Genomic DNA, 24,817 nt, shown 5'->3' with positions numbered 1-24,817 from the left:
ATGTCCGTGCCACCCACTGGTTCCGCCCACTCCTGCTGCTCTCTGGGTCCACTGGCCCCCATCCAGCTGCTGTGGACCAAACAGCGCCTTGTAGGGTAAGAAAATCTGCTTCCTCCACCACGGCCAGTCTAGACTCACGTGTCTGCCCCTCAAGCCCTGGGGCCCTCCAGCCGGCTTGACTTACGGGAGCTGTTTTCTGGCTGAAACGCCTGGTGCCACTGACTAATGCGGTGAGCCTTTCTGGCTCCCTGGGGTGGAGAAGGCACAGAGATGCTGCAATGGGCTGAGGACCCAGGGGCTGGGAAAGATGGAGGGGCCGCGGGCAGCAGACCCGGCAAGGGCAGGGCAGGAGTCCCCAAGGCACAGACAGTTGGAAGAAAAAGGGCAGAAGAGGAAGAGGCAGCTTCCCTGGAGGCTCGTGGAAACCCTCGCTCCTGTGCACATCACCCCTCAATAACGCCAACAGCTAACGTTTGTCTACAGCTTTACAGTTCATAAAGCTCGTTCACACATTTGCTTTCCTTCGCGAGGAGGGTATAATTGTCTCTGGTTTACAAATGAGGAAGCCGAAGTGCAGAGAGGTTCGGGCGTGGTGAACACAGAACTCCCAGTCAAGTGCTGACAGCTGCCTTGCCCCGAGTCTCCTTCCCAACCTTAAAAGGCTCCCGAATGGCCCCGAGCCAGTATTGGGGCACCCCCCACACACACCCCTTGCCAAATCTCAGCCCAAGCCAGGTATTGACCCAAGTCCTGGAGCCAGGCCTGGGCCCCCTGAGGGGAGCTGGAAGCTGAGTCAGAAGCCAGATCCCAGAGGTGATGGAAGGCCGGAAGCACGCAGCGGAGGGACGGTATGATTCAGCGTGCTGGGAGAAGCGAGGAGAAAAAGAAAGCCCAACACACGGGCTCCTGGGAGGGCTAGATAAGCTAAGGAAGGTGAAGACCCACAGTTCTGCAAAGCCAGACACCTGCAGCCCACAGGATCGAATGCAGGCCGGGGCCTCTGGTCAGATACCAGCACCAGCTCCCTGACTGTGAAGGTGCCGAGGCCCCGGGGACCACAGCAAAGCAGGCTCTGTAATCGCGTCGCCGGCAGCACTGAGCCAAAAGCAAGGTACGGAACAGTGTGTGCTGTTCCCCCTCCAGGCATGCCCAGCCCCTCCCCCCGCGGGTCTCGTCCCCACGCTCCTCGGGGTTCCGATGTCTCTCAGCCCAGCATCCCACAACCTGGACTGACCACTCAGCTGTTCTAGGCACCGGGTTTATCTGCCTTGCATTGTCCTCCAACCCAAGTCTGCTGAGCTAGGTTCATCATCCAACAGTGTGACAGCCTCCAGGGTCGGACCTGCGACTTTCCTTTTTTTTCCTTCTGGAACACCCTCTACCCAGCCTCACCTCCCTCCACCCCCACTGTTCAGGACCAGAACCTTGTCAGGCCCAGCACCCTGAAGGACTTGAACTGGCCATGCACACTGACACCGGTCCAGCCCAGCCCTGAACCTGAAAGAAACTGGGCTTAAACCCAAAGAAAGGAGGGAGACACTAAGAGACGACTTTCACAAAAATAGAAAACAAGGCAGCCTCGGCCTCAGAGAGGTCCTCTAAGCTACACCTTCTTTAGGGCTCCGGGTTCAACAGAAGAAGCGAGGGAGTCGGGGAGGCCTGTGACATTTAAAAGCATCTCCTTTTACTGGGGAGGCTGGCTGTTCCAGAGAGGAAGTGCCCTCAGAAGACTCGTGATGGCTTTTAAGCCCTTTGGGCTGGGAGATTCTTTTTCTCCAAGACTAACGGATAATTTGCCCTGTTCAGGGAAACGCCACAGGAGAATGGCACTTAGAGGATGTCTGAACACAAATCTCAATGACTTCATGAATTGGCCGGCCTGGCGTGCGCCTTGCGACTTTGACCCTTGCCCTGAGGCCAGGGCCATTTAAAATGCTTCCACCAGAGCAGCAGGCCCAGGAGAACAGACTGCACACTGGTTGAGAGCTGGAGCTCCCGAATGGGAGTGGGAAGGGTCACTCCTCACCCCACCTGGCCCCCAGGGCCCGAAGGCTCCCTACCAGGTCTCACGGCCAGCACGGCAGCACAGCTGGCCTGGCCCAGCTCGTTGGTGGCGGTGACTGTGTAGCTCCCAGCATCGGCTGCCCGGGCCTCCCGCAGCAGCAGGGTGTGCCGCTCGCCTTCAGACCGGATGAGAAGGCGGCCGTCACTGCGCAGCGAGGACCCATCCTTCTGCCAGGACACTGTGGGGAGGGAGTGAGGTGACAGGGTTGCCCCTGGGGCAAATCTCCCCCTACCCGACACCAAGCCCGGAGCACTCCCCTCCCCACCCTAGGGAATGCTGAGGACTGCCCTTCAGTCACCTAGGCGCAACCTGCCCTCCCCTCTCTGGGGGGATTCTGGGAAAGCTCCCCTAACACACACACAGGAGTCCCTCCAGCTCCCTGGAGCACATGATCTCCTCCCGACACCCCACCCTCCTCCTCCCACTTAGGAAACTCCCCTCTCTGTCTCAACCTCAGGGGAGCTCACCTTGGGGCGGCGGGTTGGCGGTGATGATACATTTGAGCAGCACATCTGCCCCCGGAGCCACCACTGCATTCTGCAGGGGGATCTCAAACATGGGGGCCTCCAGGGGCTCTTCTCCAGCAGACACATAGGAGTCATCTGAAGACTCTGCCAGAGACATGGGTGACAGAGTAAGGGGACATGGTTCCTGTGGGGATGACTCAGAGGGCAAACTGGGGGGGGGGGGTGCTGTAGAAGGCAGGGGTTGGGGGGCCAAGGGTCTCTCTCCTGAATGTCCCAAGATAGGAAATAAAGGAAGACAGAAAAGGGTTCTCAAACAGGACAGGGCAGCGGGGAATCTACAGTAGTTTATGTTTCTGGAGGAAGGCAGGGACTGTGCTGCATGTGTCTTTATACAAACTAGCCACCGAGGATGGGAGATCAGGCCTGCTCAAGGTGCTCTGAAAGGTACAAGACTTTACAAGCTTCCAGACAGATGACAAACCAGTAGCAACCCAAGACTTAAGCTATGATAGTGTCAGCACATGAAAGCAACACGTGGAGAACTGTCAAATTAGTGATGCCCCTGGATTCAAAAGAGGAAGCAGCAGGTGCTTCCAGTAGCCATCCGAGAGGCCTCATGAAGATGAGCTTTGATTGTTTCCATTCACCAAAGAGTAACGCCGTGCTTGCTGCATACTCTGTATGGGTACCGGGATAACAGGAAGATGCAGTCCCCGCTTACAGAATACGTGTATACACAAAGAGATCATAAAACTCCACTGGTGTGGCTCTCTCTGGGTATTTTCTTTTTTTTTCTTTTTCTTTTTTTTTTTCTGTCTTTTTGCCATTTCTTGGGCAGCTCCCACGGCATATGGAGGTTCCCAGGCTAGGGGTCTCATCGGAGCTGTAGCCACTGGCCTACCCCAGAGCCACAGCAACGTGGGATCCGAGCTGCGTCTTTGACCCACACCACAGCTCATGGCAATGCCAGATCCTTAACCCACTGAGCAAGGCCAGGGATTGAACCCACAACCTCATGGTTCCTAGTTGGATTCATTAACCACTGTGCCAGGACGGAACTCCCAGTCTCTGGGTATTTTCTAACTCTGACATTCTATAAGCTAGACAAAGCACAGCGGATGCAGCCAAAAGAGCAGTGAGGATCCCAATTACACAGTTTTCTAGCTATGTAACCTTGGGCAAATTAGATAATCTCCACGTCTCAGTTTTATCTGTAAGATGGAACTGATAAATGACACCCAACATCTTGCAGAGCTGGCATACAGATTAAAATAAAGTGACATTCCTAAGTGCCCAGTTAACACAATGCCTGGGACATAGCTGTGGATACCCAATAATGCGGCTAGCAGAAAGATGAACAGGTGTCTTATCATCTCTAAAGATTTTGAGGCAGTAACACTAAGGGAAAAACAATGTGATGAAAAAAATACAAGGTGGTAACTGCAACCAAAAACACTGACAGAGCATCCTGGGAACTGTGGGTAGAGGTATCTGGCCTAGGGAAGCAGCAGGGGTGGGAGCGAACCGAGGATGGCTTCCCCTGTCTCGCTCCAGGACTGAGCCCCAAGCTGATGTTCAGTTGAGCAGAGTCAGGGGCAGGGGCCTTCTGGCTACTGGCCACCACCCACGGGAAGACTGAAGGACAACACACAGGCTGCCATGTGACCAGAGTCAGCTCAGCCATGCAGGGTGGGGACTCAAGGATGGGAAAGAGGAGGCCAAAGGGAGGCGGGGTCAGATCTTAGAAGCCACAATGAGTCAAGGGATGATGCCAGGATGAGGAGGTCAGAGTTGAGAGCTGGCTGAACCAAAGCTCACCTGTAACAAAAACCTGACCAATCATTTATCATATTATCATTAATTATTTTTGACTACACCTGAGGCATGCAGAAGTTCCGGGGTCAGGGATTGAAGTCATGCCACAGCAGTAACCCAAGCCACAGCAGTGACGTTGCTGGACCCTTAATCCTCTGAGCCACCAGGGAATTCCCTAACCAATTATTTACTTAGCCAGACTTCCCTCCCTTTCCCCACAGAGAGGTAGGGTGCGCAGGGGCTCCTTAAGTTTCCACCAGTAGCTCCAAGCAACATTAGGTTCTTTTTTTTTTTTTTTTTGATCTTTTCTAGGGCTGCACCCATGGCATATGGAGGTTCCCAGGCTAGGGGTCTAATTGGAACTGTAGCTGGTAACCTAGGCCAGCGCCACAGCAACGTGGGATCTGAAACGCTTCTGTGACCTACACCGCAGCTCACGGGGCAGCTAAGCAAAGCCAGGGATGGATCCCGAAACCTCATGGATTCGTTAACCACTGAGCCACGACGGGAACTAGGTTCTTGACCCAATTGCTCAGCAGGCTACTGAGCCCAGCAGGCCTAGGGCAGGCACAGCGGACCGGGTCTCTGCTCAAACCTCAGGGCCATGCAGTCTCCATCAAAGCACTCTCACGCTCTGCCTCCCCAGCCGGCAGGTTCTACACAAGACACTTTCACAATCCTTCGCTCAGGCGGGAACCTGGGTCCCTGCTGCCCCTGGGAAATCGCACCCTCTCTTCCCAAACGCTCTCCCACTGGGGTCTCAGCACCTTCTCTACCCTCCCCGAGGCCTTACCGAGCTCAGGAGAAGTGGGCCGGGCCCGGCGACCTCTGCCCTGGCTGCGGCCCCCTCGGCGGTCCCAGGCCCCCCAAGGACCGTCCTCCTCAGACCCTCTGCGCAGCCTCTTCTCGGCCTCAGGCCCCGCCCTGTTCTTCTCCAAGGTCTGGGGCACAGCAGCGCCCTCCTGGCCCGGCGTGGCCCAGGGCAGGAAGCGCACGGCCTGCGGCGGGGGCTCCCGCTTGCGACCCGGGGGGACTTTCGTCCTGGTCTCGGGGGGATCGGCGGTGGCGGCCGGCACCGGGCTCCGGCACTCCTGGATGGCTCTGCTCCGGGTCAGCGGGAATTGGTCCCGGCGCCTAACCTCCTGCTGCGGGCCTTCCCCCGGCTCCGTCCTGCCCGCTGGCCCGCGGCTCCGGGGCCTCCCTGGCTCATCCCCGGGCTTCCCCGCGGCGCTCGGAGGGGGCGGCTGGGCGGCGACAGGGCTCAGGGCCCGCGGGGTCTTGGGGGTGGAGGGCTGGGAGAAGAGCGGGGGTTCGCCGGGCTCTCGAGGGGACGGGGCGCGCTGCAAAGTGGCACGCAGGGACTCGTGCGAGCGCACCAGCTCCTCCCGAGACGTGGAGCGGCGGATGCGGCCCAGCTCCTGGGCGAAGCGCAGCTCGAGGTCGGAGGCCGGGCTGCGCTGCCGCGTGCGCTCGTCCAGCGAGGCCGCCTTCTGCTGGAACAGGCGGCGGCGTTCGGCCACGCTCCCCGCCGGCGCCCGCAGCTCCTCCTGCGAGGCCCCGGGCGTGCCCCACGGTCCGCCGCCCTCGGACTTGGGCTGCTCCAGCGAGCGGGCCTTGCGCAGGGGCACCCAGGGCCGCAGCGGCGCCGGCGGCGAATCGCTGCGCTCCAGGCTGCGCCGGCGTTCCTCGAAGAACTGCAGCTTGTCCAGGATGCGAGAGCCGGCACGCACCAGCCTCGGCGAGCGGCCCAGCGCCGACTGGCGGCCCGAGGCCTCGCTCAGGGGTGTCTGGGGCCGGGACTCCGCCGTGCCCGCTAGCGAGGACCCCGACGACTTGGTCTTTTTCCCTCGCTTCTCTTCGGCGACGGCGTCCTCGGGCGGCACCAGTTCCCGAGTGCGCCGGTGGGGCGGCGTGGGAGTGGCCGAGGGCTGGGCGCTGGGTCCCGGCGGGGGCCGCTTCCCCACCCGAGGGGACGGTGGGGGCAGTAGCGCGGATTTGGAGGGAGGCGGCAGGGCCGGGCGACGGGGGGCTTCGCTGGCCGGTTGAGGCTGCAGGTCAGGCTCTTCCCTGTGTAATCCGCTCTGAGGGACGCTGCTGCAGGACCGAGACGAAGGGCAGAAAATTCAGGCGGCTCCCCTCCAGGACCTTCGGCTTGTGGCGGGAATTGGGCGGTGAACATGCTGGGAAGGCTTGGGGGTGACATGGGCCAGACCCTCCGCCCCCTCCCCGCCACCAGGAAGGCACAGCCAGAGCAGGTGCTGGGGAGAGGCCGGCGGCTCTGGCCCGGGGAAGATGGGACGGGTGGCTGGGTCCAGGTACAGACGCAGCCCCAGGGGCTCTGGCCAGCCCCCTCCCCCCAGCCCTGGAAGCTGGGAAACAGCAGAAACAGAACTGAGGGGTGGGAGAGAAAAGAATGAGATTTGGGACCCGAAGGATGAAGTGGTGAGGGAAGGCAGGAAGGTTGGACGGGGAGGGGCCCTCTCAGGAATGCAGCCTCCCACTCATTCCTGTCCCCAGCTGGCCCCCATAGCCCTGCCCATCCAAAGCAGGACATACCCCTTTCACTGTGGCCCCCGGAAGAACAGACACAAGTCTTCCAGGAGCAGGGCCCTTATCCCTGGGGCTGCCTAGCACCTCCTCAGCCCTGAGCCCCTCACCAGTACTGACAGGATGCAGCAAGTAGCAGCTGGGGTCCCTCAGGTGGGAGACAAGGATACCCGGGCTCCTGTTCCCTTTGATCAGTCTGCCCCCAGTAAAGGCCTCTGACTTTGTCTGGCCCCTGGGAAAGTTACCTTGAGTGCTTAGAAACCGCCCTGAGAAACACACAAGCTCCCCATAGGGGTATGCTCAGAACTAACTCAGCTTCGAAATCACTGCTTTGTGGCTGTGAAGAGTGGCTGTGGGAGGAGAGCAGGGTGGAGGGGAGAGCTGCTCAGCCCAGGGGGCCTCTCTCACCTCCAGACCTTTGGTGCCTCAGAGCTGGGCCTCGGTTTCCCCCATCTGAACACTTGGGGGCACATCAGACATAGCGATTAACAAGAAAAGGGCTCTGAGATATTAGCTTCATACCTGACACGTTAGAGCTTAATAAAAATTTATGAAATAGCTCACTGAGTACTTATTGTGTGCCAAACCTGTACTGAATGATTAAAATGCATTGAGTCATTTAATCTTCACAACAATCCCTGAGCTAGGACTGTTACTATCTCTATTTACAGGTGAAGAGACTGAGGCTTAAGAGGCGAAATACCTTTCCAAAGTGACACAGCTAGGAAATTGTTGGTGCTAGAATTAAAAATCCCAGTAGGGAGTTCTGTGGCACAGCAGGGTAAGGATCTGGTGTTGTCACTGCAGCGGCTTGGGTCGCTGCTGTGGTGCGGGTTCAATCTGGGAACTTCCACGTGCCACAGGCGTGGCCAAAAAATAAAGAAAGAAACACCCAGGTAGTCTGACACCTGAGCCCTTGTTCCCTCCAAAATTTCTGGGATTCTGGGGGCACAGAAGGAAGGAGAAATAGTAGGGTACCAGCCACGAGCAGAAGTTCTAGGGGCGCCCCAGGTGTCAGGATGTTTTAAACTACCTGGGTCACTGCCTAGAGTGAGACCTCGCCTCTGACTGGGGGTTGGGGACAAGGGAAGATGCAATCTCAGCCAGCCACCTGCTGGGAGACAGAGTCTCCTCTAGGGAAGGGACATCAAAGTCCCCGAGGAATGGCCTGTGGGAGCTGGGCGAGGCATGGAGATAAACTGGGGACAGCAGAGCAGGCCTCTTGCTGGCAGTTCTGAGCGCCAGGCCAGCTTCTGTACCACAGACATCACTAAGGAAATGGGTTCCTCGGAAGTTGCCATAGCAACCCCAGGCTCAGGCTGAGGCCTGGCAAAGAAAGGCAGAGAAGGAAAAGGCAAGTCCAGGGCACGGGAGTGCCTGGCTACCGTCAACCAGATAAAGCAAAGGCACCTACGCGGGCCTGCCCCAGGCCTCTCCCCTGCCTACCTCTAGCCACTTCAGCCACCCTCGAAAAGACCTCCCCGCACTGGGCCCCTTCTTTCTCCTCCCCCCCCACGCACACCATGCCCATCACAAATCAGGCCCCCTCAGCTCCCCAAATGCCCCCCAATACCTCTCTCAGCAGCCACTCCCCTCTTCCACTAGAGCACTCCTTTCTTGCCGTGTCTGCCAGCCCCAAATCTCCAAAAATGGCTCCAAAGCTTCACTCCAACACCTCCGCTCCTCACCACCCCCTACCAGGACAACCTTCAACCCCACCCTCGGGCGGGTGTTTCCCACAAGATCCTCACATGCCCCCACCTCCACCACTCCAAGCCCTCTGCCTCCACCCCAGCCCCACTCCAACCCTCCCTGCCCCCGCCCCCTACCCCCGCCTTTCCCAGGCCCCTGGCTCCCTCTACCCCCTGACCACCTCGCTCTCTTCTGTCTCCTGGTTGTGGTCTTGCTCCCGCCTGCTCTCCCGGGAGCTGCTGCGCGGAAAGGTTCCGTTCCTCCCAGAAAAAGGCCCACATGGGAACAGGAATGTGCAGAGAGATGAAAAGGCAGCAGCTGCTGAGACAGCAGGCACGGAGGGGGCCCCCGAGGCGGGGGGTGGGGTGGGGGGGGATCCTGGGGACAACTGGAGCCTGAATGGGCAAGGAGGGAGAGGGCCCCGGGGTAGACTGGAGATCTTGGAGGAGACAAGGAAGGGAGAGAGGGCTCCACGAGACCATGGAGATGGCACAGTGAGCCAGGACAGGTGGGAGCAGAAGGATGTGGGTGGTGATGGCACAGGAGGAGGATGGAGCCATGTGGGAAGACAGAGTGGGTAGCTGGGGCCAGGAGTAGAAGCGGGGGGGGGGGCGGTGGTGAAGAAGTGCACAGAGGATGGATGGCGCCGGGGACATGGGGTGGAGGCGGACGAGCGGTGAGGGGCAGTGCAGGACAGCATGGTGAGGTGGGACAGTGCGGGCCCAGGTGAGGCCATTACTTACACGTGGATCGAGAGCGCCCGTCCTCTGTACAGGCTGAAGGCGCTGCCATACAGGTCACTGGCCACCGAAAGGCTATCCTCTGACCCCCAGCTTGCGCCCACCAGATTAGCTCGAGACGCCCGTACCAGCGGCTCCACCCCCAGGTGCCGTGGCCCGGCCCCGGTTGCCTGTGCTTGCCTTGGGCTGCCCGGGAGGTGGCGGGTGCCACCCCTGCTGCCCGCTTCCTGCTCCACGACGGTCTGCCCGCTGCCCCACCAGCTCACTTGCTCCTCTGAGGTGCCTGTCACGGAGGTCGGGGGTGTGTCCAGGGAGGTGCCCACCAGGGTGTCGGAGCCCCCTAGAGAAAGGAGCACGGTGAAGCAAGGCACCTCTCGTGGGCAGGCTGCCTGCTGGCTCTGAGAGCGCCCCAGAGAGCTCACCCGTGGGGGTGCTGAAGGCCCCGTCATCCTGAAGCTCCAAGCGCTGGGTCCCCTGCACATCGCTGATGTCATCCTCGCCCGTCTCCGAGTCTGGAGGAGAAGGGGTCTGTGTGGGCAGGGCTCTGCTCCCTCTGCCTCCAACTCTTCCCTCTGTCACCTCCTGCTTCCTCCACAGTCGGCTCCGGATCACCACCGGGAGGGCTTCCAGCACCTATCTCCTCCCCTCCTTTTGCTCCCCACATCCCGCTGCCCATCTTGGGCAGCTCAGGCTAACCCCTCCCGTGCCGGTCCCCCCAGCTCCATCTCTAGGCCCCTGGCTCCTCGCCCCTGCCTCCTTGGTAGTGCCCTCAAAGCTACCTACAGTACCCCCTCCTGGCCACTTTATGAACTGCAGGGCCACAGCCCCTCCCCCTCCTCCCCTGTCAATGGAGTGCTTTAAGTTCTGTGCAGACACCCCCCCCCAAGCAAGGTCCTAGGTTTCAAAGCTCTACAATATGGGTTCCGGTACCCCAGGAACAAAGGGGAGTCACCTCAGAGTCGTACTGTCAGGGCACTCGACCAGCCGCAGGGCCAGCCTGTCCTCCACCCCAAACCAGCCGGAACACATCAGGGTGCAGCTGAGGCAGGGTGAGGAGAGGCCAGGGTCGGGCAGGGAAGTGGGGGATGGAGGGCTAGGGCAGGAGCCAGTTTCCTACCGTAACTTTGCTTTCTGCAGGAGCGGAAAACTTCGCTTCCATAGGAGCAGCAGGAGAGAGACATGGACAGACTGTTATCAGAGCGTTTGCGGGGTAGGGATGGTGGGCAGGCAGGACAGAGGGACCATGAGGCTACCCAGTGCCCAGAGACATCCTGTGGGGATGGGATTGAGGTGGTGGGGGGGAGACACCTGGGATAGGCAAAGCATCTCTCATTCACTGACTGCCTGTGGGCTCCCCCTGGGAGCCCATGCACTTTGGTGGGTTATTCCAACCACCCAGTGATTCTGTACCTTGGCACTTTCACTGGTGCTCTCGCTGGCCACACACGTGTATACACACACACACACACACACACACACACACACACACCCCTGCTTGGGCTTGGCCCAGCCACAGACCCAGGCCCCCCATTAGGGTCAGGCCCACCCTCTATTAGAATATTTGCACTGTGCTTGGACCTCAAACCTCCTCATCTGTTGTGCATCATGATGTGACAGGCACCCTCCTCCCAGTCCCTCTCGTCTACTGCTGAATGGCCCTCAAACATGCCCAGTGGTCAAGCTACGAGCAAAGTTCCCTGGGCACATTTTTTAACTTTCCCCAATTCCGGCAGGGTCTGTGCCTCAGTTTCTCCCTGAGTGCCATGACAAGCAAGAGCCATGGACTGGCTGCCAGAGCATGGCACCGATCTCACACCCGCCTGGCCCCACAGATGGAGAACAGTAAGTCCGGGCCCGTGATGGGATGTGCCAGTGACCCGCCACCCCCACTGCTAGGTCCTCTCTCTGCTATATGATACGAGGGGCTTTCTTAGGTGGGTGGGTGGGTGAGTGTGGGCATGTGGGGTTCCCCCATCTCATGGGCTGTCTTCAAGGCCTGGGTGCCTCATGGAGGGACATGGACCAGGAGGAGGAGTGCTCATGGGCTAGAGCAGAGAGCCCATGGTCCACGCACCATGGGTGAGTCTGCCAAAGGCCCGGCGGGAGTGGCCGGTTTTCTGAAAGAGAAAAGCCAGAATGAGTTGTTGAGGGGAAGGCTCGCTCCTATACTTCTGGCGCAAACCTCTAGATCAAACAGAAGCTCATTCCAGGGGCCACCGGGGGTGGGGGTTGTGGACAGAGACCCAGGGCATCTAGCTTCCCCTTTAGGGAATGTCTCTGCTCTTCCTTGCCTGTCAGCCCTCCCAGCTGGAGCTCCAGCTCGGCTCTAGGGAGGAGCAGGGGAGGAAGGAGAAGAGGACTAAGGGTCAAAACGCTGCGACTTGTAATGGACAGAGGACCGGTGACCTGAGCGGCACCCCCAGGATAGAGGCTGACTGATGTGAAGCGGGGGGGATGCTTGGATGACTAGGAGATGGAAGGAGGACACAGATTTCTGCTGGGGGAAGGACAGATACCTGGGATAGGTGTCAAGCGGGCAGGGAGGTGATGAGGGGGCAGAGGGCAAGGTCCCCCAAAGGGCCAGAGCCTCACGAAGGCTGGAAGGAGGCCCAGGTCCGCGGAGGACAGGGCAGGGCTTGGGGAATGCATTGAGCTCAGCGCGGATCCCTGCGCGTTGCTTTCGGGAGCTCCGGAAGATGGAAGGCTCCAGAGCGGGGGGCTGGGGCGAGCCGGCGAGGGCCCGGGGTTGGGCAGAGGCGAGAGCAGACGAGATGGCAAGGAAGCCCGTGGGCGCTCCACGCCGAGGGCTGCCGCGGGGCCCTCCCGGGTGGTCGCGGGGGGTCGCGGACGCTGGGAGGGTCTGCCCTGGGGCTCGGGAATGGGCCCGACGCAGGCCGAGGAGCCCCCCGGAGCGCGCCCAGCCCGGGGCCCGGGCTGCCAGGGTGGGGCAGGCGCGGCTCCGGCGCCCCCCGCCGGGGCCCGGCCGCGGCGACCCGCCCTCCCTCCGGGGCGCCCAGCCCTTCCTGCCCCCTCCCGGCGCCGCCCGCCCCCGGAGCCCTCACCTGGAAACGCTTCTTCACCCACAGCTTCTTCATGGCGGGGGAGGGGGCCGCGCTGGCGGCCGGGCGAGGAGGGGACCGGCGGGGGCGGGGCGGAGTCGGAGGCGGGGCCGGGGGCGAGGCGGGGAGCGGGCGGGGGCCGGCGCCGGTGGCGGAAGGAGCCTCGGGGCGGCGGGAGCCCGGGCAGGGGGAAGGCGGCGGCGGCGGCGGCGGCGACGACGGCGGCGGTGGCGGTGGCCGGAGCCCGCCCCTCCCCCGCCAGCCCGCACCCCACCTGGCGCCCCTTCCCTCGTCCGCTCCTTTGCGCACCCTGGGGCGGCGATCACCTTCCTCTCGGCCCCCCCACCCTGCATCTGCCTCCCAGGCCCCGGGCACATGGGGAAACTGAGGCACAGAGGAGGGTGCCGTGGCCCCTAGGAGAGTTCGGGCCCCTCTCTCATTGGCCGCCTAAAGCGGGCGTCCACGCCACCCCCTCCCGCCTCCCTCGGGGCGGCTCTGGAAGGTCAGCCGCATCTCCACTGGCTCACTCCACAAACATGCGCACGCGTTCGCGGTGCCAGGCAGTGCCCAACTCTCCGCAGGGCCACGGCGCCGGGTGGGGGCGCCCAGGTCACACACAGGGCAAGGGTCCTCCTGGTGACAAGGACCCAGAAAGCAAAAGTCTCCGGGCCACTCTGGAAAGCCAGAGAGGCCCTTGAGTTCCATACTCTGTCCCTGCACCCTGGCATACACACACACACACACACACACACACACACACACACACACACACACGAGCTAAAGTGCCACTTTTACTATTCGCAAATACGACCCGCCATCTCATTCAGAGATAAGCGCGCTCACCAAACGTTTTTGTCCTCCTCACATTTGGTATCGTGCACGTTTTGCCCACACAAAACTCTACATACCCACCGCCAACAATCCCTATAACTAAGTTTCTTAAGCATTTACTAAGTGCCACATACTTTATAAATGTTCCGTCATTGACAACAACCCCGTGAGCTTGAAACCCTTATGAACTGACTCCATTAAATTGGCAGATGTCTAAGGTTCAGAGAGGTCCTATCATGTAGCCAAAGCCACGCGGGTTCTGTGCCTGCGTGTGCCCCAGATCCGAATTCCCACCCCAGAATGCACAAGTCGTGTCAATCTTGGTTTCTGAGATGTGACGACTAAATCATTGCCGTTAACACCGAGGGCATGCCTAGTAGGTACTGATCAATGTGCTAAGCACTTAATATGAATGAACTCCCTTAATCTGTGCACAGAGAGGTTGCTTGCCCAAGGTCACAGAGCCAATAAATGGGAAAGCTGGGGTTCTAACCCAGGCACTGTGGCCGAGTTACTGGCCACTGTGCCATAAAGCCTCATGTGCAGATGCGTCACCAGGTCCTCCTAACTTAATTTCTTTAAAGCATGGGTCCAAAATAAATACAGAGCCAACTAATGAGTTTGGTTCGGGCTGCACAATATTTTAAATGGAGCATGCATGCTCAGATTCTGCTGCTAACAACAGCACCCTGATCATTTTGTTTCTACTTGGCTCCTGAAGTTATTTGAGTTTGTAAGAGTTTGTGGCCCTTTATTTAAAGTCTGAGGTCATGTCTTTTACGTTCTGGGTGCCTACAGGTGGTCTTGTCTCCCAGACCCCCAGAAGCAGAGGTTGTACCTATAGACCCACGCTGAGGGCCGTGCAACGAGAGGGTACACGTGTGTGTCCATGTCAGTTCCAGCCAGAGGACTGTGGCCATGCACCGGCGCTTTCCCTGCCCACCCCCAAACACACCCACTCACAGATGGGGGAGCTGAGGAGAGGGGGTAACTTGAGCCCCTGTTCCCCAGGAGAATCCGAGGGGCTGGCACATTCCGTAGCAAAAATAACCAATGGGCAGCAGGCGTGAGTGATGGGACAGCTGGGCTGAGGAGAGGCCCATGAGATTCTGGGTTACTGCACGGGGCCTGAGCTGCTCACCCACACAGGGCTGGCCTGGGGTAGGCTCTCAGGGTGGGCTTCCCCTAGCCGGCCCCAGGATGCCCCCAACTCCCTCCAAGGCTGGGCAGCTGGGCCCCCCTGTCATTTCCCCAAACCAGACTTCCACCTTCTGCCCTGCCAGCATTTCCCCTTAGAGAGAGAAAAACCCAAATCATGCCATGTCTCAGCACTTACGCACACCCACCTCTGAGCCAGATACCCGCTCTCCTCTCTTTCCTGCCTCGGTTCAGTCTTCTCCGGTCCTTCCTCCTGCCCACCCTGCTCTGTGTTCTGATGTATTATTTAATTTTCACGTATGTATTATGTTTACTGCATATAACCTGAGTACCTCACCAGAATGGCCTCCCCTTATAAATCTCAAGTGTCCAGCATAGTGACAAGCACGGGGACAGGGACGGGGATGGAGGGGGACACTCAATACACATGGGAGGGGAACACTCAATGCACATGGGAGGGGGTGACAGAGCTGGGGCCGGGGAGGATGAGGGGTGGTGGCGATGGGGATTGTACATCTTCCTGGAGCAGCTCCTTCTCCAGCCTTCCTCCCTTCTCTCCTGACCCAGACCCCTTTCCAGAAACAGCTGGAGAAGTGACTGTCTCACTTTCCACTTGGCATCTTCCTGGGAGGGCCTGCCTGGCTTTAGGAAAGTTCTCCTGCCTGGGTCCTGGCTGACTTTATGGCCTGTTCTTCCCTTTCTTGCCTCCCAGGGCTCCCCACTTTTCCAGTTCTGCCCCCTCCTCCTCTCCCTGAGTCGGACTTGGCATGATGGGATGGGACATGCTCCACTAGCCAGTCCCAGCTCCATACTTGTTTCCTTGCGGCTTTGCATCTGGACCTCTGCACATTCCAGGTGAAAAAGATGACAAGGGCAGCATCTCCCTCCACGCCATTCCTGGTATGTTTCCCACTTCGCCCTTGCTAAACTGATGCCTCTCCTTCTCTCTAATCTCTCCTCTCCATGCCTTCAAGTCCCCTGGATGGGTCACTATCATCGGTTGACCTTTGGCCCTTCTGATTGGCACCATCCTGGCTACGAGCCTTCTAAATGCCAAACTCGGCGAGCATCACCAGCTTGCGTCTTCCCTTGGCTGTGCCCTCTCCTCCTTACAGTGCAGGCTTCCCCCTCCAGCCACACAAGCCCCAAGCTTTGAGGGTGACGCTTGTTCTGGTCACTCAATTGGCACGTGGCTCCTGAGCCCAGGCACGTGGGAGCCTGATGTTTTGAGAAAGAGGAATGCCTGCTGGTCTTGGAGACTGGGGCAGAAGACAGCTTTGGGGACATTGACGGAAGGATGGTTATGATGACAAACCCTGCTTGTGCCCCCGCCCTCAGCTTCTCTCTCTGAGGACAGGCACTGTGGTCCTAGACCTGGAGACCTGGCTTTTAGATCTGGCTCTGCCACCTCCCTAGCCACGTGACCTTGGGTAAGCTCCCTCTCTGAGCCCCAGTTTTCTCCTATGTATGACGGTCATAACAGTAACCCGAGAGTTAGAAGTTTAAATACTGAAATGAGACCGGATGCTCTATACATGTCACACATTCTCCAAGTCTCCTGCACCTCTGCCATCTTCACTATTTCTATTCTTTCCTTATTTCTGCACCCCAAATCCCACCCTCCTGTTTCCCACTCTCCGAACTCTCCAGCTGCAGTCCACTTGTCTTAAGGCCCCAGCATCCCCAAGCCACGCCAACATCCTCCATCCCTGAGCCAACATCTCAGACTTCAGGAGTGCCAGGAACCTTAGCATCACCCCGTCTTGCCGAGCCAGGCAGCCATCCCAGCCAGGAAACTGCCTCCTTCCCTCTGCAGCCAGGTCCTGGCTGGGCTTCCTCGAGAACCCTGAAGTCCTCCTGTGTTGATCCCAACCAGGAAAGTTTTCCATGAGTAAGGCTGAGCCAAGCTGAGCTGCTGGCCCAGCTGCCCCTGACCAGGACCTGTCAATGGGCAGGGACTGGTGGAGGGCGGCCAATAGGAAGAGGAGGAAGCCAGACTCACCCAGTCAGTCCCCCAACATCACCAAAGCAAAGGCCAGTCACGTGGGAGGGGCGTAGTAGTTAAGCACATGGTTCTTTGCAGTGGAACAGACCCAGGCTTCCAGCCTTGGCTTGCCACCTCCCATCAGTACAACCGAGATGCTTCACTTCATCCCTCTGGGCCTCAGTTTCCCTAGGATTGCTGTGGGACTTAAGTCATACAGCAAAGGATATGATAGCAGGTTGCCTGGCAACTACAGCATAGTAGCTATTCATAATACTATGAATTACTACTAGAAATTATTACCAATTAATCTTCATTATAAAGCCGCTCTTGAGAGTTACCAGCATGAAAACCTTCTCAGATGTGACTTGCTGCAGCCCAACCCTTTTCCTGTTTTAACATGACTGGCAAAAGGTCCCCAATTCAGTCCCCCAGCACCCAGGGTCCTGTTCCACCAGAGAAGCCTGGAGACCATCCTTCTGGCCTCTGGCTAGGTTTGCCCAGCCAGGGCTCAGCTCTGCCCACCATGCCACCCAGGTAACGGAGGGGCTGGGGACCCTAGCATCCTGTCACTCTCCACACTTTAGGAGACTCAGGCAGGCTGGGCGGCGCCTATCTTCAGAAAGGCCAGAATGGGCCTACTCTCCGTACAGCAGACAGCTCCCACTCCCTTTTCTCTCTCCTCCCTCCAGAACTGAAGTGCTAAAAAGCCCCCAGAGCCCAAATCAAGAGGACAAAGTTCTTGGAGTTCCCGTCGTGGCGCAGCAGAAATCCGACTAGGAACCATGAGGTTGCGGGTTTGATCCCTGGCCTGGCTCAATGGGTTAAGGATCCGGCATTGCCGTGAGCTGTGGTGTAGGTCGCAGATGCGGCTTGGATCCTGCATTGCTGTGGCTCTGGTGTAGGCCAGTGGCTACAGCTCTGATTCCACCCCTAGCCTGGGGATCTCCATATGCTGCGGGAACAGCCCTAGAAAAGGCAAAAAAAAAAAAAGGACAAAGTTCTTAGTTCTGGGATGGTCATAACTAGCTGTTTCTCCTTGGGCAGACAGCTAGTTATGGCCGCTTCCTCTGCTCTGGACCACAGTGTCCTCACTTGCAAAAGGCAGCCTTTGAACCTGCGGTTCTCTGTGGTCCTTTCTGACTCCAAACAAGCACCACCACGCTCCTTCTCAGTGCTTCCTCTCTCTGCCCAGTATCTCTGTCCTCCCAGTCATATTCTCATCAATCTATCTTTTGGGCCCTGTTCTGGTTTCAGTCCCCTTTGCCCCAGAAGCCAGCAGAGCAAAGAGGAAGAGCAAAGAGTCTAATCCTTCCCCAGCTCAGAACTCTGCCAGGATGGCCCCACTCCCTGACTCTGGGGCTGGGAAAGCCTGTACCTGGCCAGGTGTAAGGCCAACCAAGAGAAGCCAGCCTTGGCCCTCTCTGTCACTGAAGAGGAAGGTGGGCAGGGCAGGGATAGAGAGAGTGGGGATGCTGATGGAGGGCGGCTGAGCCCCTGCTCCAGCTCCTGACACAGCTGCACTCTGGGGCCTTCTTTGCCTTCCAGCTGCTCTTTTCCCTTCATCCCTGGGCCTCCTCCTCAGCCCCCAAGGAGGTACCCCTACCTGACACTACCCAGCTGAAGTGAGAATTCCCTCTTGAAAATGTCCAGTACAGGAGTTCCCCTGCTGGCACAGTGGGTTAAGGATCCAGCATTGTCGGTGCTGTGGCAAGGATTGGATCCCTGGCCCGGAAACTTCCACATGCCACAAGCACAGCCAAAAAGAAAAACAAACAAACAAAAAAAAACCCAAAAATGTCCAGGACTCAGTGACCCCAAGCTCCTTGTCACCTCCCCCAGCTGCAGCCTGTTTCCTCAGAATTCCATTTCTTAAGACTCAGTCTGCCGAGGCTCTGTCTTCAGCCTAGAGAAGAACTGGCTTAGGGACTGAAGAAGTCAAAAAGGAAGCCCCAACACTGACCCAAGGAGACTCAGCTCTGGCCACCCCATCAGCCCCAGAGGGACCCTGAGAAATGGGCCCCGTCTCCTTCCCCTCCCCTTCTGCCTCGGACCATCAACCACTCCCTCACACACACAGGCAGGGACCCAAACACTGCCCTGCCATGTCCTCTGAACCTCAGGGAGGCATGGCTCATGCCCTTTCCATACCAACTCCACAAACCCTGTCCCTCATCAGCTGGTAGCATCAGACCCCTGCACAGCTTGTACAGGCACCTGCATATGCACACATGGGCATGTACACACGAGCATGCTTGCCTGTAGGTTGTTTTTTTTTTTTTTTGCTTTTTAGGGTTGCACCTGCAGAATATGGAAGTTCCCAGGCTACGGGTCGAATTGGAGCTGCAGCTGCCAGCCTACGCCACAGCCACAGCCACACAGGATCCATCCAAGTCATATCTGCAATCTACACCACAGCTCACAGCAATGCCAGATCCTTAACCCATTAAGTGAGGCCAGGGATTGAACCCGCGTCCTCATGGAGTTCTTAACCCGCTGAGCCATGATGGGAACTCTCTTGCATTTGAATTCTCAGACACTCACCTCTTTACATGCCTGGGGGCACCCACCCCCCATCCTAGCTCTACCCTCTGATGCTCTGCACCCTGTTCAAACTTGTCCACTCACTGGCCTCTTGCAACCAGCCCAGTGCTGACCACACCAACCTGCCTTAGCAATGGACTGCAAAGAGTTCTGACCCAACCCCTCAACACGGCAGCCAGACCCTCCTCCTTCAGACACGCAGGCCCCTGTAAGGGGCTCATGTCCAAATTATCTGATGAAATAATTGATGAAATAATTGCTGATGAAAACAGTTTCCCCAGGAGGCCTCTCCCTACAGGGTAATTAGGGGGGTCCCACTATGGAATTCCCAGAGAGGCCTGAAGGGGGCTCAGGCTTTGCTTACCAGAGGCTGACCCTTGACCTCTGACCTTCCCGTGGGGAGCCTCTCTACCTTGACACCCCTTTCTCCCTGCACTTGCCTCTTGATGGGCGCTTCGGGGGTCAGCATAGCTGAGAAGCCAGAGCACCTGGGGAAAAGGCTGGAGGAACAGGTACCTCCCCCAGGAGGCCCAGGGGACCCTTCTCTACCTCTGAGCTCCCCTCCCCGCCAAGCTCGGCCCCCACCGCCCCATTACCTCCGACCTCCAGCACTGTGAGGACAGCCTCGCAGGAGGCCTGGCCCCGCTCGTTCTGGGCCCTGCAGCTGTACACGCCGGCATCCCGCGCCCCGCAGCTCCGCAGCCACAGGCAGCTGGGCTCGGGGGCCGGCGGGGGCAGGCGCTGCCCATCCCGGAACCAGCTCAGGCTGGGCTGGGGCGTCCCGCTCACCACCACCCGCAGCCGCACGTCGCTGCCCGCAGACACCTTCGCGTCCTTCAGGGGCCGCAGAAAGACCGGCGCCCCGGCCACCGCCCCTCCGCCGGCCCCCACTTTGGCCCTCTTCGGAGGCACCCCGGGGCTGGGGGGTGCCCTCGTGCCCGCGTCCTCGCCTCGCGTGCCCCGGGCTTTCTGCATGGCCTCTGCGAGTTGGGCTGCGGGGGACGCTGGAACTGGACGGCCGCGGGGCACCCGGGGGACGTTGCCCTGGGAGATGAGTCCTGGGGGGCCGGCGCCCTGCCTTCCTGCTGCCCGCCCGCCTTCGGCCTGTGCTACCCAGAAGGTCACCAGGGCGGCCGGCGGTTGCGCCTCGGGGGCTATTTTTAGGCCCCCCGGCTCGGGTTGCGAGGGAGCTGTGCAGGGAGGGGGCAGCCGAGGAGGGGCCTTGGACTCCACTTTGCACCTTCCCCCCGCCTCGAGGAGCCCCCATTGCCCGCCTTGGCTTAAAGGGCTCCCTGAGGACTTGTTCCAAGCCCCCTACCCCGTGGTGTGCCCCGCCCCTCCGCCACCCACTCATGGAGTCGGGTTACCCTTGGGCTCCATCCCATTTCCCTTCCTCCCTCCTCTCAGGCCCCGGATTCCCAGCCCCAGGCGGCTGGGGGGAGAGAAAGAGGAGGTCCTGGATGAGCCGTCTGAGATGGACAGGCAGGCCCAAGTGGAGGTGAACAGAGCCTGGGAAAGAGGGACCCGCAGCCGCCCCCAGGCTCCATGACAGCCCCTGGTGAACAGTAAGACCAGGAGCACTGAGTCTGGTGGATTGGCTCCTGCCCTTACTTGCTGGGTGACAACAAACTGTTCTCAACCTCTAATTCATCATTTGTAAACATGAGTAGTTGAATAGAGTTGCAACAGGCAGAGAAGAGGGAAAGGCTGGTCCAGGCAGAGGGAACGGCAAGACCAAAATCAGAGCAGGATGAAAATAGATGATGTGTGCTGAGAATCAGAGGAGTTTGGAGGCGCTGGGCCACCCTGGGGTGAGATGAGTGGAGGTGAGAGGTGGGGCCTGACAAGAGGGCTTTGCTTGCTAAGGAGTCTATCCTGATGGCCTCTGAGGGCCACGGCAGGGCGTTAAGCAGTAGGATAATATAGTTAGAGCTGTATTGTAGAAGGATCCGGAGTTCCCACCGTGGTGCACCGGAAACGAATCCAACTAGGAACCATGAGGTTTTGGGTTCGATCCTTGGCCTCGCTCAGTGGGTTAAGGATCTGGCATTGCTGTGAGCTGTGGTGTAGGTTGCAGACATGGCTCAGATCTGATGTTGCTTGCGGCTGTGGCATAGGCTGGCAGCTGTATCTCCAATTGGATCCCTAGCTTGGGAACCTCCATATGTTGTGGGTGCGGCCCTAAAATGCAAAAAAAAAAAAAAAAAGCATTAGAAGGATCCCCCTATCAGCCAGTATGGAGGGTGGATTTAAGATGGGGAAGCAGGAGGCCAGTTAGACGTTTGGTTCTCAAAGTATGGCCTCTGCTCCCAGGCTCCGCTCCCTGACATGCAGGTTCAGTGTGGGGCTTTGGGAGGTTTCAGAAATCCTCATACAGTTGCCCAGGGACTGTGATGCATCTAAGGTATACTTGGAGAAACATCAAGATAGGACATTACTGCTTTTAAAAGTCCCAGTGACACTTGTTGTGAAGGAAGAGTTCTGTATCTTGACTCCAGCAGTGGTCATGTGAATTGACACATGTAATACAATTGCACAGAACTAAATGCACACACACAGATGCACAAATGTAAAATCTGAGAAAGGTGGTGGGCTGTATCAATGACTGTTTCCTGGTTGTGATATGGTACTTATGGTTACGTAAGATGTTACCATGGGAGGAAATCAGGCAAATGGTATACAGGATTTCTCTGTATCCCTTCTTATAATTGCATGTGAATCTGCAATTGTCTCAAGATAAAAAGTTAAAAAAAATTTTCAAAAGTCCAGGTGAGAGACCCAGGCCTGACCTTGAGCCCTGAGAGATGAAGCCTGGGAAGGGCAGAGAGGAACCAAAGGGAGATCCAGGAGCCCTTAGGAGATGGAGAAAGGTATTCGCATCCCCCATCGTTGTTCTGAAAGACCCACGTCAAAGTGTGCTTGTGTCTGTGTTTGTGTGAAGACAGAGAAGAAACCATTTAAACATTGTGTTATAGGGACCGAAAGCCTAGAGGAATGAAATTTTTGGCTTTTGTTTACCAACATTGAAGCTTACTCTTTGCGATGTGCAGTTCTCCTGGTTTTGATGAAGGCAGACAATTGTGGATCTTCTACCCCAGGACAATCTTATCACCCTAAAAATTGGCCTGAGCCTCCCCTTTGTAGTCAACCACACCCCCTCCGCCAACCCAGGCAACCTCTGCTGCTGAATTGAAACCTAAAAAGTAAAAATGTAGGGGAAGGGAGTTCCCATTGTGGCACAGCGGAAACGAATCCGACTAGGAACCATGAGGTTGCGGGTTTGATCCCTGGCCTCACTCAGTGGGTTCAGGATCCAGTGTGCCGTGAGCTGTGGTGTAGGTTGCAGACACGACTCGGATCTGGCGTTACTGCAGCTGCGGTATAGGCCGGCAACTGCAGCTCAGATTTGACCCCTGGCTTCAGAACCTCTGTGTGCCACGGGTTTGGCTCTAAAAAGGCAAAAGACAAAAAAAAAGAAAAAAGAAAAAAAATGTGAGAGAAGACATCATAAGCAGATGGAACACCAAGGTCAAAGGATTTGAGACAGTTTTTAAAAACCAGTAACCCAAAGCCTCAGAGCACTGTGCGTCAGCATTAGTGAGGGATGTGGTAGCAGCCTGCAAAGGTTGGCCTGTTAGCTGGTTGGTTGAATAAATCAACTGTGTGATCTTGATCAAGTCACTTAACATCTCAAAGCCTCAGTTTCTTCATCTACAAAACGGGGCTAGCCCAACTCAGGGTTTATTCATTCATTCAACAAACATTCCTGGCACTGTGCTAGCCGCTAGGGATAGAGCAGTGAGCAAAATAGACAAGGATTCCTGCCCCCGTGTTGCTTATATTCAAAGAAGACAAACACATGTAAAGAAATACAGAAATTATCGAGACCATTAGAAGGAGATGGATATTGTGGGGAAATGGAGCCGAGGAAGGGAGATGGGAGCGTGGTGGGGGCATGCATTTTCGAACTGGGTAATAGGAGTTGGCCACACTGGGAGCAATGGAGCCAGCCTTAAAGGGGGGAGGAGGCAAACAGTGCAGAAGTCTGGGCAGAATGGATTCAGGCAGAGATGGGATGTGCTCTGTGGGTTCCAGAAGCTCCAGGAGGCCAGCAGGGCTGGAGGAAGGAGGGGGGAGAGTGGAGGGACATGAGGTCAGACAGGCAGCGGGTCCAGATAACCTGGCATCTTGTAGGCCATGGCTTTTTTATTCCTAGTGAAACGGGAAGTCATCTCAGAGGATTTTGAGCCGAGAAATTACATGATCTGACTTACATTGTTGTGATGGCTTTAAATTATTATATTAAATATTTAAATGAATATTAACTATTTAAAAGGGCCTGGCACAGAGCCTGGGATGTGGCCTGTGCGTCTCCTCTTCAAATGTCCATAATGTCCACTTACTGATGTGTGGGCAGGAGTGCCTGGGCCTGGGTAGGGAGGCCACAGGCCCTTGCAGGTCGCGGGCGCCCTCTCCCGGAGGAGCGTGCACTAGCTGTGACTCCGAAAGCCGTCAGGCCCGGGCCAGGGCCTTCACCCAGGGCAGCTGGCTGCAAGGCGCTCATCTGTCCCTCAGAATGGCCCCACAGTGCCCCGTGGTCTGGCGCCGGGCTGGGTGTGTGCTGCCAGTCTGCCCTGCCTTGCAATCACAAGCCTGTGGTGTCATGGAAAGAAATCTGGGCTCTGGAAGCCAAGGAGCAGGGGGCCTGATCCTCCTCTGCCACGGTTATGCTGTGTGATCTGGGCAGCTTACCCCACCTCTCTGGGCTGTGGGGAGTTTCCTCTGAGTTATAATGAGGCACCAGGTGCCTAGCACATGGTAATAAAAAGCTCAGTAAATGTTCATTGAATCCTTGAATGAGAGGAGACCATCAAACCTCTGGTAAATATTTAATTTAGAGAAAAATAAATAAAAGTGCCCCAGGGAGTGGGAGGGACTGCAAGTTTGGGGTTAGTAGATGCAAAGTCTTGCATTTATTGCAATGAATAGGCAATGAGATTCTGCTGTATAGACCGGAACTATATCTGATCACTTTTGATGGAACATGATGGAGGGTAATGTGGGGGAAAAAAAAAAAAAAAAAATATATATATATATATATATATATGCACAACTGGGTCACTTTGTGTACAGCAGAAATTTACAGAACATTGTAAATCAATTATAATAAAAAATTTAAAAATAAAACTGCCCAGGGGGTATTCCTTCAACAAGTATTTAAATATTTGATGGGCACCTTCTAGGACCCAAACCCCCTTCCAGGCACCAGGAATACTGTAGTGAATAAAATGAATGAAACCTTGCCCTTGGGTAGCTGACATTTTAGGTGTTGAAGCAAAGGTCAGTGATGTTTTTATTTGCCTATGTGTCCTGGGCAGGTTGGTGGTCAGAGAGGGAATGAGGGAGGCAGGGAATGGGTGGAAGGCTTTGCCTCCAGGAGCAGAGGGTGACAGGGTAGCCAGAGTGGACAGACAGGGTGGGGAAGTGCCTGCTGGGCCCTCAGTTCTTGCCTTAGGGACATATTTGCCTCTATGATTCTTCCTACTCCACCTCCTCAGGTCAGGTATAGCCCAGGGAACTGTATCTGATCACTTGTGATGGAACATGATGGAGGAACTAGTCCCCTTGGTCCAGGGGTCAGCGTTCTCAGTCCTCTTATTTCTTTTTTTTTTGCTATTTATTTGGGCCGCTTCTGCGGCATATGGAGGTTCCCAGGCTAGGGGTCGAATCGGAGCCGCAGCCGCCGGCCTACGCCAGAGCCACAGCAACGCGGGATCCGAGCCGCGTCTGCAACCTACACCACAGCTCACGGCAACGCCGGATCGTTAACCCACTGAGCAGGGGCAGGGACCGAACCCACAACCTCATGGTTCCTAGTCGGATTCGTTAACCACTGCGCCACGACGGGAACTCCC

At 57.3% G+C, this 24,817-nt stretch overlaps 1 protein-coding gene across 1 annotated transcript in view; it reads right to left on the bottom strand.

Moving 5' to 3' along the window:
• SPEG (SPEG complex locus) overlaps positions 1-19,877 on the bottom strand; it is a 57,478-nt gene extending 37,601 nt beyond the window's left edge. Inside the window, 6 exon segments of the mRNA XM_021074879.1 lie at positions 2,061-2,243; positions 2,533-2,676; positions 5,141-6,441; positions 9,330-9,666; positions 9,749-9,838; positions 19,499-19,877. Coding sequence (XP_020930538.1) covers positions 2,061-2,243; positions 2,533-2,676; positions 5,141-6,441; positions 9,330-9,666; positions 9,749-9,838; positions 19,499-19,877 — 2,434 coding nt within the window.

Source organism: Sus scrofa, chromosome 15, assembly GCF_000003025.6.
Source record: "Sus scrofa isolate TJ Tabasco breed Duroc chromosome 15, Sscrofa11.1, whole genome shotgun sequence".
Classification (NCBI taxonomy): Eukaryota; Metazoa; Chordata; class Mammalia; order Artiodactyla; family Suidae; genus Sus; species Sus scrofa.
Note: the sequence above shows the minus strand (reverse complement) of the source record. Positions and strands in the feature narration are given on the sequence as shown.